Source organism: Aedes albopictus, chromosome 3 (genome assembly GCF_035046485.1).
Source record: "Aedes albopictus strain Foshan chromosome 3, AalbF5, whole genome shotgun sequence".
NCBI lineage: Eukaryota > Metazoa > Arthropoda > Insecta > Diptera > Culicidae > Aedes > Aedes albopictus.
The window spans coordinates 83,523,286-83,539,507 of NC_085138.1; the positions used below are offsets into that span (position 1 = coordinate 83,523,286).

General features: G+C 43.5%; 2 protein-coding genes across 3 annotated transcripts; one reads left to right on the top strand and one right to left on the bottom strand.

The window, feature by feature from the left end:
- The first annotated feature begins 1,412 nt into the window (after positions 1-1,412).
- On the top strand, positions 1,413-5,130 carry LOC134284095 (uncharacterized). Of its 2 annotated transcripts, none has more exons than XM_062842381.1 (3): positions 1,413-3,302; positions 3,380-3,808; positions 4,799-5,130. In XM_062842381.1, exons 1-2 carry the CDS (start codon positions 1,468-1,470, stop codon positions 3,786-3,788), a joined length of 2,244 nt encoding a protein of 747 aa, XP_062698365.1. In that variant the 5' UTR covers positions 1,413-1,467; the 3' UTR covers positions 3,789-3,808; positions 4,799-5,130. The 2 variants fall into 2 exon arrangements, with proteins under 2 accessions (XP_062698365.1, XP_062698364.1); XM_062842380.1 differs by having other exon boundaries at positions 3,380-3,754.
- LOC134284094 (DNA repair protein complementing XP-C cells homolog) lies at positions 4,901-13,026 on the bottom strand. Its single transcript, XM_062842379.1, has 5 exons — positions 12,403-13,026; positions 9,894-12,345; positions 6,272-6,513; positions 5,639-6,030; positions 4,901-5,481 (listed from the first exon to the last, which is right to left on the bottom strand). Exons 1-5 carry the CDS (start codon positions 12,717-12,719, stop codon positions 5,195-5,197), a joined length of 3,690 nt encoding a protein of 1,229 aa, XP_062698363.1. The 5' UTR covers positions 12,720-13,026; the 3' UTR covers positions 4,901-5,194.
- Between the last annotated feature and the right edge of the window lie 3,196 nt (positions 13,027-16,222).

Genomic DNA, 16,222 nt, shown 5'->3' on the forward strand with positions numbered 1-16,222 from the left:
CAACATTAAACCTGCATTTGTATTCAACTAGAGGTAACATTTTGCAGGCATGCAACATTTTTCATCTGATGCAACATTTTCCATGTCGTGCAACAAGTTTCATCTCATGCTTCATTTTCCATATCGTGCACATTTTTAATATCGCGTGACATTCAACCTATGCCAATATTCTCATGGAGGAGATATTTTACAGGCATGCAACATTTTTTTGGTTGTGCAACAATTTTCTTATCATGCAACATTTTTTATAACGCGCAACATTAAACCTGCATTTGTATTCAACTAGAGGTAACATTTTGCAGGCATGCAACATTTTCCATCCGATGCAACATTTTCCATGTCGTGCAACAAGTTTCATCTCATGCTTCATCTTCCATATCGTGCACATTTTTAATATCGCGTGACATTCAACCTATGCTAATATTCTCATGGAGGAGATATTTTACAGGCATGCAACATTTTTTTGGATGTGCAACAATTTTCTTATCATGCAACATTTTTTATAACGCGAAACATTAAACCTGCATTTGTATTCAACTAAAGGTAACATTTTGCAGGCATGCAACATTTTTCATCTTATGCAACATTTTCAATGTCGTGCAACAAGTTTCATCTTCCATATCATGCAACATTTTTTAATATCGCGTTACATTCAACCTAAGTTGGTATTCTCATAGAGGTGACATTTTACAGGCATGCAACATTTTTCTTCTGATGCAACATTTTCCATGTCTTGCAACAAGTTTCATCTTATGTTTCATTTTCCATACCGTGCAACATTTTTTAATATCGCGTTACATTCAACCTATGTTGGTATTCTCATAGAGGTGATATTGTACAGGCATGCAACATTTTTTTGGCTGTGCAACAATTTTCTTATCATGCAACATTTTTTATAACGCGCAACATTAAACCTGCATTTGTATTCAACTAGAGGTAGCATTTTGCAGGCATGCAACATTTTTCATCTGATGCAACATTTTCAATGTCGTGCAACAAGTTTCATCTTCCATATCATGCAACATTTTTTAATATCGCGTTACATTCAACCTATGTTGGTATTCTCATAGAGGTGACATTTTACAGGCATGCAACATTTTTTATGCGATGCAACATTTTTGCCGTCGCGCAACATTTTCAGTTGTTGCAACTGGTCGGGCATATGATTTACATCAATAATCGTCTTATCGGTACAAAGTCACTCCATTGTTGAAGTACGGTACAAAAACTGGTTGTTAGATTCACACCAACCAGTAAAAACACGGAAAAATAAAAAAGGTTGTTGGTTGCTGGATGTTAGATTCACGCAAGTTGATGGATTTCCCTTTTTTTGTCCAACTTATGCTCGCAATGTGCAGTGGTAAGCGATGTTAGCCCTTTGCGCTGAACTCCTCCAGGTGGGAAACCAATTCGACATCTAAACAAACCCCGCGTCCAGAGTGCGATTTCTGTGCGGATAAACCGGAAATGGATCCCGGTAAAAAGCTATCGCTACGGGAGAAGATTTTCAGCAAATTGTCGAAAAAATCGGAAACGTCCAACAACTCTGTGCACATTCTAAGCACAAGCAAGGATACTTGTATACCACCGCCATCGGAAGCAGCAGAAGAATCTGATGATCTGTTTGCCGTCGAAAGTGACTCGGACGGTTCCGGAAGCAGTGTCGGGGATCATCTGGTCAGCTTGGAGGACATCGATTTGGATTCGGAGTTTTTCAGTCAGCAAGTGCAGCCAATGATGGGTGCCGAAAACGGCGACGATTCGTCGGTAGTTTTGGCGCGAAACTCTGAACCGGAAGTGAGTACCGTTGAGCGGATGGAATCGGACAGCGACTCAGATGGAGAGGAGGCGGTGAATATAATTTTAACCCAATTAGTTGATTATGGACGCAGTCAGGAGGAGGCGAGAAAGTTTTTCGAGAATTATGATTGTAAATCTCAGGAGTTATGTGACCGGAAGCAGATTGAAGTTGCGGACGCTTTGCATGAGGCGGAAAATCTTAAAATGATATCCAGCGCGAAGCTAGAAGTTTCCGATGAAGAGTGGCAACATGTCGAAAATCTCAGCGATGATGATGGAAAGGACGTTGAGGTGATCGTTAGTCAACAGATCAGTAAGGCTGGCGGGAAAGTGATCGACGTCGATGCGCAGCTGAGGCGATTGCTCCAAAGTGAGAAACGGGAAAAGCAATTGCAGCTGCACAAGACACACTTGCTGTGTCTACTTGGCAATGGTTTTCATTTGAACAGGACAATAAACAGTTTGGTTAGTTCTAATTCTGATGAACTTTTTCGAATTTTGGAACATTTTGATGTCGATACACCAGATGAAACCGAAATGGACTACCTGGTTACGATATGTGATATCTTTAGAAGTATAAGCAACATATCAGAAACATCACGTGCAATTTTCAAAACTTATCTTAATTTACATTCACAAGCTTCTGTATTACTGCTTTTGATAGCTATTTTAAGATTTCTGTCGATAGAGGCTAGATTGGTAATGCACCTAAATGTGATATCAAAAGCACCAATTCACACCAAAGAAAAGATTCGACCATCACAATCCCAGAAGAGCTCGATTCATACATTGAAATCCATAGAACCGCTTCCGCCGGACCGATACAAAAACGTCCCGTTGACCACCGCGGAAATTCTAAAGCAGAAACCAGAGTTTGTGAACTTCTCGCAAATTCCACAAATAGATGGCGCTGCTGATGACTGTGGCGAGCAACAGCAACGACATCTTTTGGATCAACCACCGATGGATCATAAACCAAGCCTGTGGAAGCTGAAACTCAAACAGCCTGTAGACATGCGGTCCAAGTTAAACAGTCATGCCAGAAAACGCAAACCCAAATCTTCAGAAACCACATCGAGATTTTTCAACCAACCCAAACCCAGAAAGGTTCAGAAGAGGGCGACCGAAGATTCCAAATTTCCTCTCGCACCCATCGAAAGTCCAACCCACTGGATGGAAGTGTTTGTTCCAGCCCAGAAACGCTGGGTTCCGGTGGACATCCGGTCTGGTAGGGTGGACTGCCTGGATGACATCGTTCGGCACCTACCACAACCGGTTGCGTACGTTTTCGGGTGGAGTAACGATGGTACGATGCAGGATGTTAGCGGACGGTATTGGTGGCCCAACGAGATGGGTTCCCGGAGGCTGCGAGTTGGGGACAAGTGGCTACGAGAGGTGATCCGGTACTTTGGCAGACGCCGCAAGATGATGCAAGACCTGCTGGATGAGCAGGAAATACGGCAGTTAAGATTTCGTGCTCCTGTTCCGGACAAGGTTTCAGAGTAAGTCTATACTTCCGCTTGGCTAGTGGGTTCTGTAGGTATAGGTAATGCTTTGATTGTCTTTTATCATTTCACAGCTTCAAAAACCATCCTTCGTACTGTCTGAAGCGCGATCTGCTCAAATTTCAAGCAATCTATCCGCCGGATGCGCCTCCACTGGGATACTTCCGCGATGAGCCGATTTACGCGCGTGAATGCGTCCACACGTTGCATTCGCGCGAAGTTTGGCTTCGTCACGCCAAGGTCATCCGGTTGCACGAGTCACCGTACAAAGTGGTGATGTCCAAGCTGAAGCGCGAGAAAACCGAACTGGAACTGTTCGGCTATTGGCAAACGGAGGACTACGTTCCGCCGGAGGCCGTCGGGGGGCGCGTTCCGCGAAATGCCTACGGAAATATCGAAATTTTTAAGGATTGCATGCTGCCACGGGGGACTGTGCATCTGAAGCTTAAGTTGGTTTTTCCTAAATTCAAGACCAACAATTGAAAAGGCCGCATCAACATTTTGTAAACAAACTCGTTTCCGTCGACTTGAGGCCTTCTGAGCTCCACCCACGCATCTCACCACCATTAACAGAAAGCTTGATGTTTGCGCTTTCTGTTAGTGGTGGTTAGGTGTGTGGGTGGAGCTCAGATGGCCCTATAACACCGACGAACCGACGTGACAGCTAGAACAAATAAATTCAAATTTGTTGTCCCCGACGCCATGATGAAAAACAGCCGAACACTACTGCCTCCTCTATAACGATTCGCGTTGTTTTGATAGCTTGTCTCCAAACCCCTGTGTATTCATATAGGAAAAGGTTCGTGCCTGCGCTGATTTGACAGAAGCGTTCGCTCGCTTTGCTGGTCGACCGTTAAATTTAGGGGGGACAGTTTTGAAACACCACTGTCACGTCGGTTCGTCGGTGCCTATAGGCACCCTACACACTACTCAAACGGTTTGACCAACCTTGACTCCGCCCCCAGGTTGGTCGAACCAGCGAATGTTTCTGCAACCGCATAACGAACTGCCAAATCGTGTTGCACCAACATGTCACTTTGGTTGCACCAACATCATCCCCCATTTGAAATCGCACTGCGTTTGTGCAACAACACTACACACGGTACGATTGGTTCGTCAAACATTGGCTTCGCCCACCGTTGGTTTGAGTTAAATCAAACTGGTTTGATTTTTGCCGACCAAACCGTCAACCGTCAAATCGGTTTGACGAACTGCCAAATCGGTTCGTCAAGCAGCATCACACACGGACAAACACAGCACCAACTCAACCACCAACCTGGGGGCGGAGTCAAGGTTGGTCAAACCGTTTGAGTAGTGTGTAGGGTGCCTAAGTCGACGGAATTGATTTTTCACCGTTTGCTGCTCCAATTTAGACTCCTCGTTCGAGTTTGATGCGTTTTTGACAGCTGTAAATCAGTGTTGCCAAAAACGCTTCGAATTGTTTCCACGAAAATAAGTAGAAGTTTTACCAAAATGTATTTTCCATTCTATAGAAATCAACATTTCCAAGACGTGCCGGAAATTGAACGTGGACTACGCCATTGCAGTGGTTGGATTCGGTATTCACGCTGGAGGTAACCATCCGGTATTCGAAGGCATTGTAATTTGCAAGGAGTTTGAACAGCAAGTGCTAGCACAATACGAAACAGATCAGCAGGAACAGGTCAGGAGACAACACGAAAAACGAAAAAAGAGGATCTACGATAATTGGAGAAAGTTGATCAGGGGGTTACTTGTAAGGAGTAGACTACAGAATAAATACAATTTCGACAGTTTGTGATGCATAAAAGTTTGAGTATTGAAAAAAGAACATATAAACATACAATACTTGTTGAATCATTCAAATTAACACAAACAATACAATAATACTGCTGCCAGCACAGTTTTCTCTAAAGATTATCAAAGTTGTACTTGTTTTGCAGCTTTCGGCGCACCAACAGTCCCTTGATGAGGCGCTTCCAGTTGCCGTAGACACGCTTTTCGAACTTTTCCTGCTCGCGGCGGTCTTCCTCCTCCATCTCTTTGTACCACTCTTCGACGACTTTGGTGGCGAACTCCTCGCACACCACGAACCCATCGTAGACCGGAACCATACGCATGCGGGCCTTTTCGAAGCCGGTCAGTGCCGGGGCGCAGTCGATGCCGAGCCGTCGGCAGACCCGATTCAAACCTGGAACTGAGGGAAAATTGCTAGAGAGTTTCTTGGTTTAGGGATTGAACGTAGGACGGTAGGACCATCTGTACATGAATCAGAAGCGGTAGACATTAGACTATTAAGCTTGTCTACTAGCTATTGCAGACACCATCCCTTTCTAGACTAAAACAACACTTACGCTGCAAATGGACCGTCTTCTTGGGCAACATCTTCGGTGTGAACAGCTCCACATTTCCGTACTCGTTCCGCGGGACCAGCCCATTCTTCGCCGTCGGTGGATCATACTCTTCGGTTTGCCAAACGCCGAAAATATCGCACGGTTGATTCCCGAGCCACTCGTTTTTCAGCTTGTCGTACCTCCAACACTTGACCACCTTGTAGGCCGTCTCGAACGGCTTGACCACCCGGCCCTGTTTGTACCACTTTTCTCGAGTTTGCAACACAAAAAGGCATTCCCGCGCGTAGATGGCCTCGCCCCGGACGAATCCCAAACTGGGTACGTCCGCCGGGTAGAGGGCTTCAAACTTGAGCAGATGGCGCTTCAGCACGTACAGCGGGTGGTTTTTGCACCTGGAATTAGGTTGCATTTTGATTTTTTAACTAATTGTCGAGTTCAAAACCAGAGGCGCGTGCTTTTCTTGGTGTTTGACGTCCCAAAAACCGTTTCCCAAGTCAGTTCACGCTTGTCTCTCATATATGTCATCTCAAATCTGTGTTTCTGAGCACAGTTTCAAACTGGCGCCATCTGTTAATGACTGCACTACTACACAGCAGTCATCAACAGATGGAGCTAGGTACCCATAGTTGATACTCAGCAATCGTGGTAGGCAGCGGCTTATCGATGTGGATTTTGTTCAGCTCTTCGTCCTCCAGCTTTTCCCGTGCCGTCTTCTTGGCCTGGAATGGCTTCAGGGCCTTTTCCAGCCACTTGGGCTCGACGCGCAACATTCGGCTCACGTTGTTCCAATGCTGGACGTATCGCGGGGTGACGTCCTTGATGTGACCACGGTTATCGAACCCGAACACGTAGCTGATGGGACTGGTGGCGTGACGCTGGTAGGAAATGAAATGGACGAGTTTGATGGACGATCGAAAGCGAGAATTGAGCTATAAGCTCTTAATTTAATTCTGGAATCTCTCAGAAAAACTCCTGATTTCTTTCAGTATTCCATTCTGGTGAGGCACCTCGAGCTTGAGCTTGATTGACCGCCCGTGGATGCCCAGTATCGCCAGACCGCCAGACTCACACAAGCAATCAATGAGATATCTGCCAGAGACGAAGTAGTCATTTCCAGTGTTCGTCTATTTTTAGGCGACAATGACGTCAGATTGCAGGTGGGGAAGGGGAAGGATTTCAATCATTCCTTTGTATAGTGGTTTCTGCTTTTAGTAGTGTTGCGTGTACGTACACGCTGCATTACACGAACACCACTTGAGTTACTGGTTGAAAATAGTAAACAAAGATCAGCTGTTCCCAGCAAATTCAAATGGGCATATTTTCAACCAGTAGATTTGCATTAGTGTTCGTGACACCGCGCTGCGAAACCACTATCCACAGCAAACCGAATATACACTGAAAAAAGTTTTCACGTTGTTTTCATCTGATTTTCACATGGACTGTTTCCATACGCGTATCCATTGAATTATATGGGAATATCACATAGATTTTGCGAAGTTATGTGATTTTCCAATAGAAGTTATGTGATTTCCTAATGTTTTCCATATCATATCTATATCTATAGGCAACAAAACTCACGAACGGATGAACCGATTGGCATGATTCTTGCACGATTCGATTCGTTTTCACGGTGGCTGTGTTTATAAGTAGTAAAAGTTGTGAAAATCATCTAAAAAGTAACAAAATTGATAAAAACTTGATTTTTCTTGGACTGGGAAGAAAATCAACACGATCGCAATAAAACTGATCTAGAGTGCCGTGCTGCAATGAACCCAACAGTTGTCAAACCACCACAGCTTGGCAAGACAAAGTTTGCCGGGACAGCTAGTACCGTATAGATTTCATGTGAAATTTCCGAAGAAATTTTCATCGGAAAATCCAATAACAGTTATATAGCCAAACTAATGGAAATTTTCCATGTGATATGTGATTTATTTTTTCAGTGTACCTCTGCATCTGCAAAAATTCATGCGGATGTCGGAATGTTGGTTGGATATGGTTGGCAAATGGTTCACACATTGGTGCGTGGATGCCAGGCGTAAGATGAAAGATAAAGTTTTATATCTGACTCTGAAGATAGTGCGGCACAGTTCGCTAGATTGCATAACTCATAGGCGTTATTGGATGGATTGACACTGTGCTGTGAAAGTTTATAGAGAGGAAGGAGAAAGCAGGAGGCTGTCACTGTCCCTCAAGCCAAACATGGAAATACGCAACAACAACAAAGTAGGAGGAAAGGGACGGGTGTTACGTTCGTAAATTGTTGTGAACATTTTGTCAGTTTATTTTGTATGCTATACTATGGTTTGTAAATGCGCATTTGTAGCGCTCTAGTCATTTCAGGCAGCGATCTAGTACGAAACACGCAAGCCGTCCCCTAACACGGACATCAAACGGCAGACGGTCGTATGCTGTTGCCGGAATCTAGATGCCTTCCTGAGGCTTAGAAACTCCTAGACCAAATTCAAGCTTTGTAAGCAACCAACGCTGCGAACAAAAAGGCAATCCACCAGAAGAAATACGATTACAGGATTCCATCAGTCAATCCAAGAACAATAATGAAATCTCGCCATCCTGGGATTGGACTATACGTTACCCATGGGGTGGGACACTCACTAATATTGGTAGTAATATTTATTAATATCGATTAATATTATATTAGTTCAGTAATATCGATGATGCACATCAAGGTGGCTGTGATTTTCTTCTACACAAAGACCTAGAAACACTACTGACATATGAAGGTAAATATATTGATAAATGCGGTCCCGAGTGCAGTCCCATACGGTAAGTTATTATCATTATCTTAATAATTAAACTATCAGCTGAGATTATTTTTCAATTTCTGATTAACCTGTTTCTGGGAACACATCCAGGCGGCGCACAGTTTTAAGTGGGATCCAAAACACGACCAAATTCAACCTCTCAGCAAAACAGTATTGAAATACAATCGCGACCATTTTCACCTGTGAGAACCCTAACTAATCAATTGGTGAAGGCCGCGCCAGCCGTATGGATTTCATGTCGACCTGCAGAGGGCCGGCGTGAATCCGAGCTCCTACACATGTTCTGGGAAGGATTAGCAATGGCTAACACTGACCCGCTAAATGGATAGGCTGATCTACTTGGACATAAAAAAACTTTGTTCAATACTATACCAGCAATAAATCTAACAATTTGTTATAATTTAGTATTAATTTTGATTCATTTTAATGTTTATACATTGTATGGATGTTCCGAGCAGTTTCGAGCCAAAGATGGACCACGACAACCAAAAATTACTGGCATCATCCGGAATACTAATTTCTTATGATTTGAAGCATTCCAGGCCAGGTCTCCAGCCTACGAGGCTCTCCCAATCGACCCCCAAGCGGAAGTGGTCCCAGTCTCCGATCAAAACTAACAGCCCTCTGTAAAACAATGTTCAGTTGTGTTTTGGATTCCATTATGCGGCTCTAGCTTTGCCGTCCCACGTGAAGAACATCATTGTAATACAAGAATATAACTCTTAGGTTATATTAGGTTATAGTAGATTCCGGCCCACTATCTGGAAGCAGAAGAAAACACAAATGCTGTACCGGTTCGAGTGTTCAAATGATGTTGGTTTACCTAATTCAACAATAATGTTTTGACATCTGCCATCAACGCCAACAAACCAATGAGCACTTGATAATATTTCTAATATCAGCATTTATATTAGCTAATATTGGTAATATTTGTAATACGAGATCGAGTGTCCCACCCCATGACGTTACCTATTTAGATAACTGGGTACAATTAATGTTATGCGTTACATATGTTTGTGTTTTGTGCATTTGTAATGTTCCATTTTGTTTTTTTTTTCGTATCTAAAGTTCCCAAACGCAGGGCTCGATACGAAAAAAAGTGCATTTGAAGGACTCTGCTAACAGTTGTCCTATTTGTGGTGCCCATAACTGGGTCTTCAGTTAGCCTAGTGGTTAAGGCTATGGCTCGCCAATCCGGAGACGGCGGGTTCGATTCCCGTTCCGGTCGGGAAAATTTACAATATACAAATTCATGCAATGGCAGGCAAAAGAAGCCTTCAATTATGTAATAACTGTGGAAAAACTCAAAGAACACTAAATTGAAGCGAGGCAGGCCAAGTCCCAGTGGGGACGTAGAGCCATAAAGAAGAAGAAGAAGAAGAAGAAGATATCGGGGAGAACAATGCATTTGTAGTGTTCTGCAAAATCTTGTCTTTTCCAGACGATTGATTCCGTTTCCCAAAACTTACCGCCAAATAGTCCACGCAGTTGATCTTCCCGGTGAACAAATCCACCGTGATCCACCGTTTGTCCTTGTCCGAGTAGAACTCGATCCAGAAGTTCATCTTGGTGGCTGCCGATGCCGTTGTTACGCCGTCGTCGCCCTCCTCTTCCTCCACTACTTTTTTCTTCGGCTGCTTTTGCTTGGTCGACCGTTTACCACCCGCTATCTTTTTCGACTCCGCTTTCGGTGATTCGGACTTGACCTTCTTGGAGCGTTTGGCTTTCTTCTTGCCAGGTGACTCAAAATCGCTGTCCTCCGATGAATGTGGGGGTTTGGGTTTTCGGCTGGTGGTGCGTTTCTTATTCAGAGCTGGTGATGGAGGTTCCGACTTGGGAGGTTCTTCGTCGGACGAATCCGACGTAAGGATTTTGTTTCTGGCGGACTTTGGCTTTGCTGTCGTCGGTTCTTTGAGCGGTTTGGCAACGTCGAAGAGCTTTCTCTTGGATATTCGACCCGGTTGGTTGTTGTTCTTTTCTTTGGCTTGCGGTGTGTTGGTTTTACGCTTGGCGAACGGGGAACTGGCGTTAGGATCGGACAAAGATTTAACTCGGCTTCGAAGTCGGCGCGAAATCGGGGCGCTTCTTGGAGTCGATTTCAAGTCGTCGATTCCATCCAACTGCGGTATGATCAGGCTGTTGAGGGGCTCTCGTTTAGGAGAGTTGGCCACCCGGGGCGAAGCACGTTTCAGAATAGATCTTCTGGGTCGGGCGTTTTCCTTTGCTGGACTTCCCGAGGGTTCTCCTGAAAGAACTTCAGGCTCTGGAGAAAATCTTAATTTCTTAGAAGAGTCCGCAGAAGCATTGCGAGTGCTTTTTGCGCGTGTTCTAGTACGGCGAGGTTCTACCGCCGGATCTACAACTTCAATTTTAGAAAGTGATTTTCCGGAGATTTTTGAAGATTTTGAAGTTTTGGCTGAAAGTTTGTTAGTCTTCCGAGTAGTTTTTTCGGTCGCTTCTTCACTTTTTTCGTTCAACGATGTTTCATCAGCTGATTTATCCTCGGTCTTTATTTCTTCATTCTTTACAATAGTTAGCTTAGGTTCTTCATCTTCTTGTTGTGGGGATGACTTTACAACCATTTTACGTTTGTATTGTTTTTCAAAGTCTTCGATAAGCTGTCTCTCCGAGATGGGACATAGATCCTTCATAGCCGGACGTTTCGGCGGAACGTTGGCAGAAATCACCAGACGACAGTCGACCCCAGCTACACGTAAACACACCAAAAACAACAGTACATAATCCCTCTTGCAAACAACTTTTTGCGTGAACAGCTCCAAAGCCAGAGTGAAGCTAAATTTTGCGGATTTTGGGCCCATAATTTGTTCGCTAGTAAGCTCAAATGTCCCCTTGAACCACTTCATCAACTGCTCTACAAACTTTTCATCTATCTTTCCCTTCAACACACATTGACTGGATTGCATAAGGGACAACGCTTTACCTCTCATCCCTTCAGAGTTCACAATTTCGTTCAACTTCTTCCCTCCTGCGATCGTGCAGAGAACGCTACTCTTGTGGAATGCTAGTTGATTCGCCCGTTTGACCTTATTGATCTGCCGCTTGATGTACAGTTCCATCTCAATCTCCTCCCATCGTTTCTTTTTAGTCTTAGCCGTCTCAACTTCCACCGTTATATGATAGTCCTCCGGTAATTGCCCCGTCGGCTGGCTCTGACTTTTGGCGGCATCTTCCACCTCTTCCCAATCAGATTCTTCACTCGCTTCCTCATTTTGTTGGCCAGCATCTGCCCTCCCACCAGGTGAGGTGCCAGCCTCCGCCTCACCCAGAGCCAATAAATTTGAAACGTCTTCTCCAGCCGCATTCTCAGAATCTGCCTGACTCTCCTTCGCTTGATACTCCTTCAGCATCTTCTTCGCCTCCTCTATCTTCTTGTTGAACTCTCCCAAATTGTTAAAATTCAAAAACTCGCCTGACGACTCGTTTATCTTGTTGATCAACTGTTGTGCGGCCACTTTCTGAATGGACGCCGGTATCGATTCCTCTGCTTGCTCGTCATCCTCCGAACTGTCCGACAACCGCATCCTTGCATTGCAATCGAACTGCGGAGCAGCTTCTTCCGAATGGCGCTGCTTTGTCGTGTCAACCTTATCGAAAAATTTGGAAGACAAATCCAACTCCTCCGGTTTCATCAAGTGATCGTCACCGCTACTGTCTGAGTCATCTTCGCCCTTTGCTTTCTTGGTCACCTTGGCGGGTTCTCGCTTTGAACAGTGGGAGAAGTCTCTCTTCTTCTGGAACTGACACTGCTTCAGGATATCCGACAGACTGGAGTTCAAAGAGGGTAATTCTGGGTCCACCTCCCTAAGCAAGTTCTTCTTGGTACGCTTGTACAGTTCGTCTCTCGTTGCTGGCGAAAGCCGTTTCTTCTTGGGCCATGGGTTGTTCGACGGCTTCGACGTCCTAAAACTCAAGCAGATCAATGAACAATCTCAAAATATTATTCTCCCACTAATTTACCTTTTCTTAGCTCCGCTCTTTCCTGTAGCTACCACACTCTCGTCACTTCCTGAACCTCCCTCCTCATTCTCCGACACCCCTTCCGATTCCTCGTCTTCGTCTTCATCCGATACGGTTCCTTGCCCTTCTGCACTATCGCTCTTGCCTTCCTTATCCTTTCCCGGAAGCCACTCTTCCTCGCTGGCCGAGAAGTCCCCATCATCATCGTCAGGCTCGTCCGAAAACCCATCACTCTCGAAATCATCGTCACTAACCTGCTCCCGCCTTCTAGGGGTCTTTTTGTTGTAAACGGCTGTGCTGCGCCGGGCTCGATTCATTGTTCGAAGTCAACACAAAATAGTCACTCATGTGAAACAATTCCTAACTAAAACACTTATGAAATCAATCTAAATAATGTCACTTAAACAACGCAGAAAAACGTGATTACTTCTACAAGATGCCCTGCGGGCCAGCGAACAGTACGGACAGCATAAACTTCCTTCGAAAGGATACTGTTTATGCTACATGTTGATTCATGAAAGCGATGAAAGCAGAAACGAGTGTTCATCATGCGGTTCATTCAGGTTCACTTGAACGCGCGCAAATTTGGATGAATTAGGAATCGGTCCAAGTGGTCTACGCAACTTGTGCCCAAAAACTACGCACAGGAAAAAATATTCTCATTGATTCTATCTGATTTTAACTGGATTTTATTCGCACTCTCATATTCGCACTTGCTGTCCCGGCAAACGTCGTACTTCTCAGGTCGTACTCGTGTCGTACTGCCAGCCTACTGTTTTTTACCCTTCTTACATCCATAAATATCGCTCGAAAAACCGACTTTTGATCCGAGGCCCGGAGGGCCGAGTCTCATATACCATAATCAACTCAGTTCGACGAACTGTCCCTGAAGCCTTATTGCATGGTGTATTTAGTCAGAGGCGTCTCGTCGGCGTGTTCAACCGGTTCATTGCACAGGTATTCGATTTGGAAGAAAATAAATAGGAATTGTTTCACCATCCCAGTCTTTGTCATTTAAATTTAACCTAAATGATATGGATTAAATGTTATATTAACACAGAAACTTAAAGACAATGTTTTTACAAGACTTCAATACATTGCATCTCCGTTAGAACAAAAAATCTGGGGCGTACCACCCATCCCACCACTATAAGACAGTCGCCCAACTATACCCACCGTGTAACGGCTGAGAATCAAAACAAGCACACCGCACCGTAGTTCAACTTTTTCTGTTGAACAAGCTCCCATATATGAACGCCCCAACACACTGCAATAGGTCGGATGTTCGTATACGGCTGGAGGTGTAAATGTGTGAGATCAACCCGTTCTACAGGAGAATTTGAACAACGTTTGCTATCACATGCTGGGAGTCTCTCGTGCGCGTTTTTGTTTGACGCTAAAAATGATTCGCATAGGATTGAGCTTAAACTCATTCAAATCGCACATGACAATGCTTCCGCAGAAAACGGATTTCAGTAGAAAATAGTTCAATTACGTGAATGTCGTCATGTTCTTATTGCGGAGATTCCACCTGTTTAGACTCCTGCGCGAAAATTAGTTGCGTACACAGCAAAAAATAAATGCAACCCGCCCGATGTAACTCATTCCGATGTACATAATAATCAATGTAATCACGATTCCTATGTACGATTACATCGTTTTGATGTAAAATCTTTTGTTCTTATGTCTACATCGTCCTGTGTAATATTCATGCAACCGACGGAATGATCGGGTTGCAGCAGTTCAGATGTAATATTACACAACAGTTTTTTCTGTGTAGATTTTTCTTGCGTGGGCTCACAGGTATTAAACAGACAGCATCCTGGTGAATATTTTACGCTACGTTGTTAAGCACACATTTGTTGATAGTTTTGCATTGTAAATAAACATTTATAATGCATGTACGCTAAAAATGAGCCTAATCATTTATTTGCGTCGGAATCTATAAATCTTCGCAACGGGCAATATCCCAAAATCAAAAAGCGCTCTATGATTACAACTAAATTCTAACAGAACCATTTTTGCTAAACCAACATACCGCTGTGTGAGCCACTCTCACCGTGTTGCGCCAAAAAGCGCGGTTAACTTGCATGCAGCTTGGCTTCGGTGTCTCTCATCGTGTTCAACCCACCGGCTTGAACGAGAGAGAAAAAACGAAGAAAAAAGAGACTTTCTCACCGTCATCATTGCATGCTTTCAATGCGCGTGGCTTGCGCACCACCCAACCATGCGTACCTACTTGCTACTGAAGCTGAATGTGCTTTCATTTGGCGGTTATTGCGTACATTATTCAGTGTCAAAATGCAATTCTTATTAAACTTTTCCTAGCCGGGCTGGTTTGTGTTGATCAACATAGGGTATGTGTGCCATCAGTAATCTCACGCTCCCATATTCATCCTACAACTTATTTTAATCGGCTTTAACATTGAACCAAATTAACCCAGATGATCGTAAGGATTAGATTGATTAAGGTCCATTTCAGAATCTTTCTTACTATCTGGAAAAGTAGTTTTATTACATGTTTCGTTAATCATGTCAGACGGACATTCAAGCACCACAACATGGTGGCCATGTGAAGGATTTGTTGTTTGACGAAAGTTTTCTTCCAGTAGTGGAATGGGAAATAAACCCAAACTCCAAGTATGTACCATGTTAAACTTAAACGACTGACGTCTGTAATCAAACGGCCACGAATTCGTTTTGGCTCCAACAAATCTACGATTATTCAGAAGAAAAGTGCACCACTTTCAGTTTTGGAATGCATATAATATGTAATTCTCATCTCTCATACCTGTTCTTTAACATAAATGTACCAAATTCCAATTTTGAATTTATCCTCAATGTTGAACAGGTCCCCTATTAGACCACGCGTCGCCTCTGTATTTAGTTAGAGCAATCATTACTTTACATGCAAACTTAAGGTTGATTTAAAGTGGAAATGGGCAATTATAGAATCAAATTAAGATCTCGATTAAGATTATACTGGTACACTGAAATAAATTTTGTTGTGGAAACTACCGAGTCCATAGTAAAATTACTAACCGTACCTATGATTCTCAACCGACAACAAAATCTGTTAAGGTAACTGAAATATGCTTGAAATTACAATGCATTGTAGTAAATTCAACTAAAAGCATAGTCGTCTCAACAACAAAACATTGTTAATTTTTCCAGGACACGCATTTTACAACACAGTATGGTTAAAAATACAATGCTCATTTGTTAAATTAAGATTATTTTTGGTAATGTTAACTGCACTGCTAGTTAAGTTGACAGTGTTTTAGTGGAATTAACTGGAAATTGTTGTCGGTTGAGAATCATAGGTACGGTTAGTAATTTTACTATGGAATCGGTAGTTTCCACAACAAAATTTATTTCAGTGTATAATCTTAATTCGGTCCAGGCCCCTGGCATCAATGAAATTCATCGTAGCCAACATCTAACTGCCTTATACTCATATTCGTGCAAATTGAAACGAGCGTGTAATCAACAAACGCAGCTTTTGTTTGATGTTGTGAGCCACACACGAAATCACATTCACAATGCGTGTTTGTTGGGTTGCTTTATTCAACTAATCGCATGCTCCTCTTACCGTACATTAATATTAATGCGAGCTTGAAGTGTTTTGTGATCATAAGAGGTGGAAAAAATGATTCCAAAAACTGATCAACAAACCAAAATAAACGTTAAACAAAATATTGTTGATGTTTTCGCATTTGACAGTGGGCGCTATTTATTAGCGCCCAGGACATCCTGTCTACCATGATTCCAATGCATTGATATAGGCCGTGTCAGGGGCCTGATTCGGTCGCATAATTCG

Excerpts from the sequence above, each read along its gene's own strand:
- LOC134284095 (XM_062842380.1), top strand. The coding sequence starts at position 1,468 with ATGGATCCCGGTAAAAAGCTATCGCTACGGGAGAAGATTTTCAGCAAA. Across the intron at positions 3,303-3,379 it reads GTTCCGGACAAGGTTTCAGA|CTTCAAAAACCATCCTTCGT; the intron begins GTAAGTCTATAC and ends ATCATTTCACAG. Across the intron at positions 3,755-4,798 it reads ACTGTGCATCTGAAGCTTAA|AAATCAACATTTCCAAGACG; the intron begins GTTGGTTTTTCC and ends TCCATTCTATAG.
- LOC134284094 (XM_062842379.1), bottom strand. The coding sequence starts at position 12,719 with ATGAATCGAGCCCGGCGCAGCACAGCCGTTTACAACAAAAAGACCCCT. Across the intron at positions 12,346-12,402 it reads AAGAGCGGAGCTAAGAAAAG|GACGTCGAAGCCGTCGAACA; the intron begins GTAAATTAGTGG and ends CTTGAGTTTTAG. Across the intron at positions 6,031-6,271 it reads CTGCCTACCACGATTGCTGA|GTGCAAAAACCACCCGCTGT; the intron begins GTATCAACTATG and ends ACCTAATTCCAG.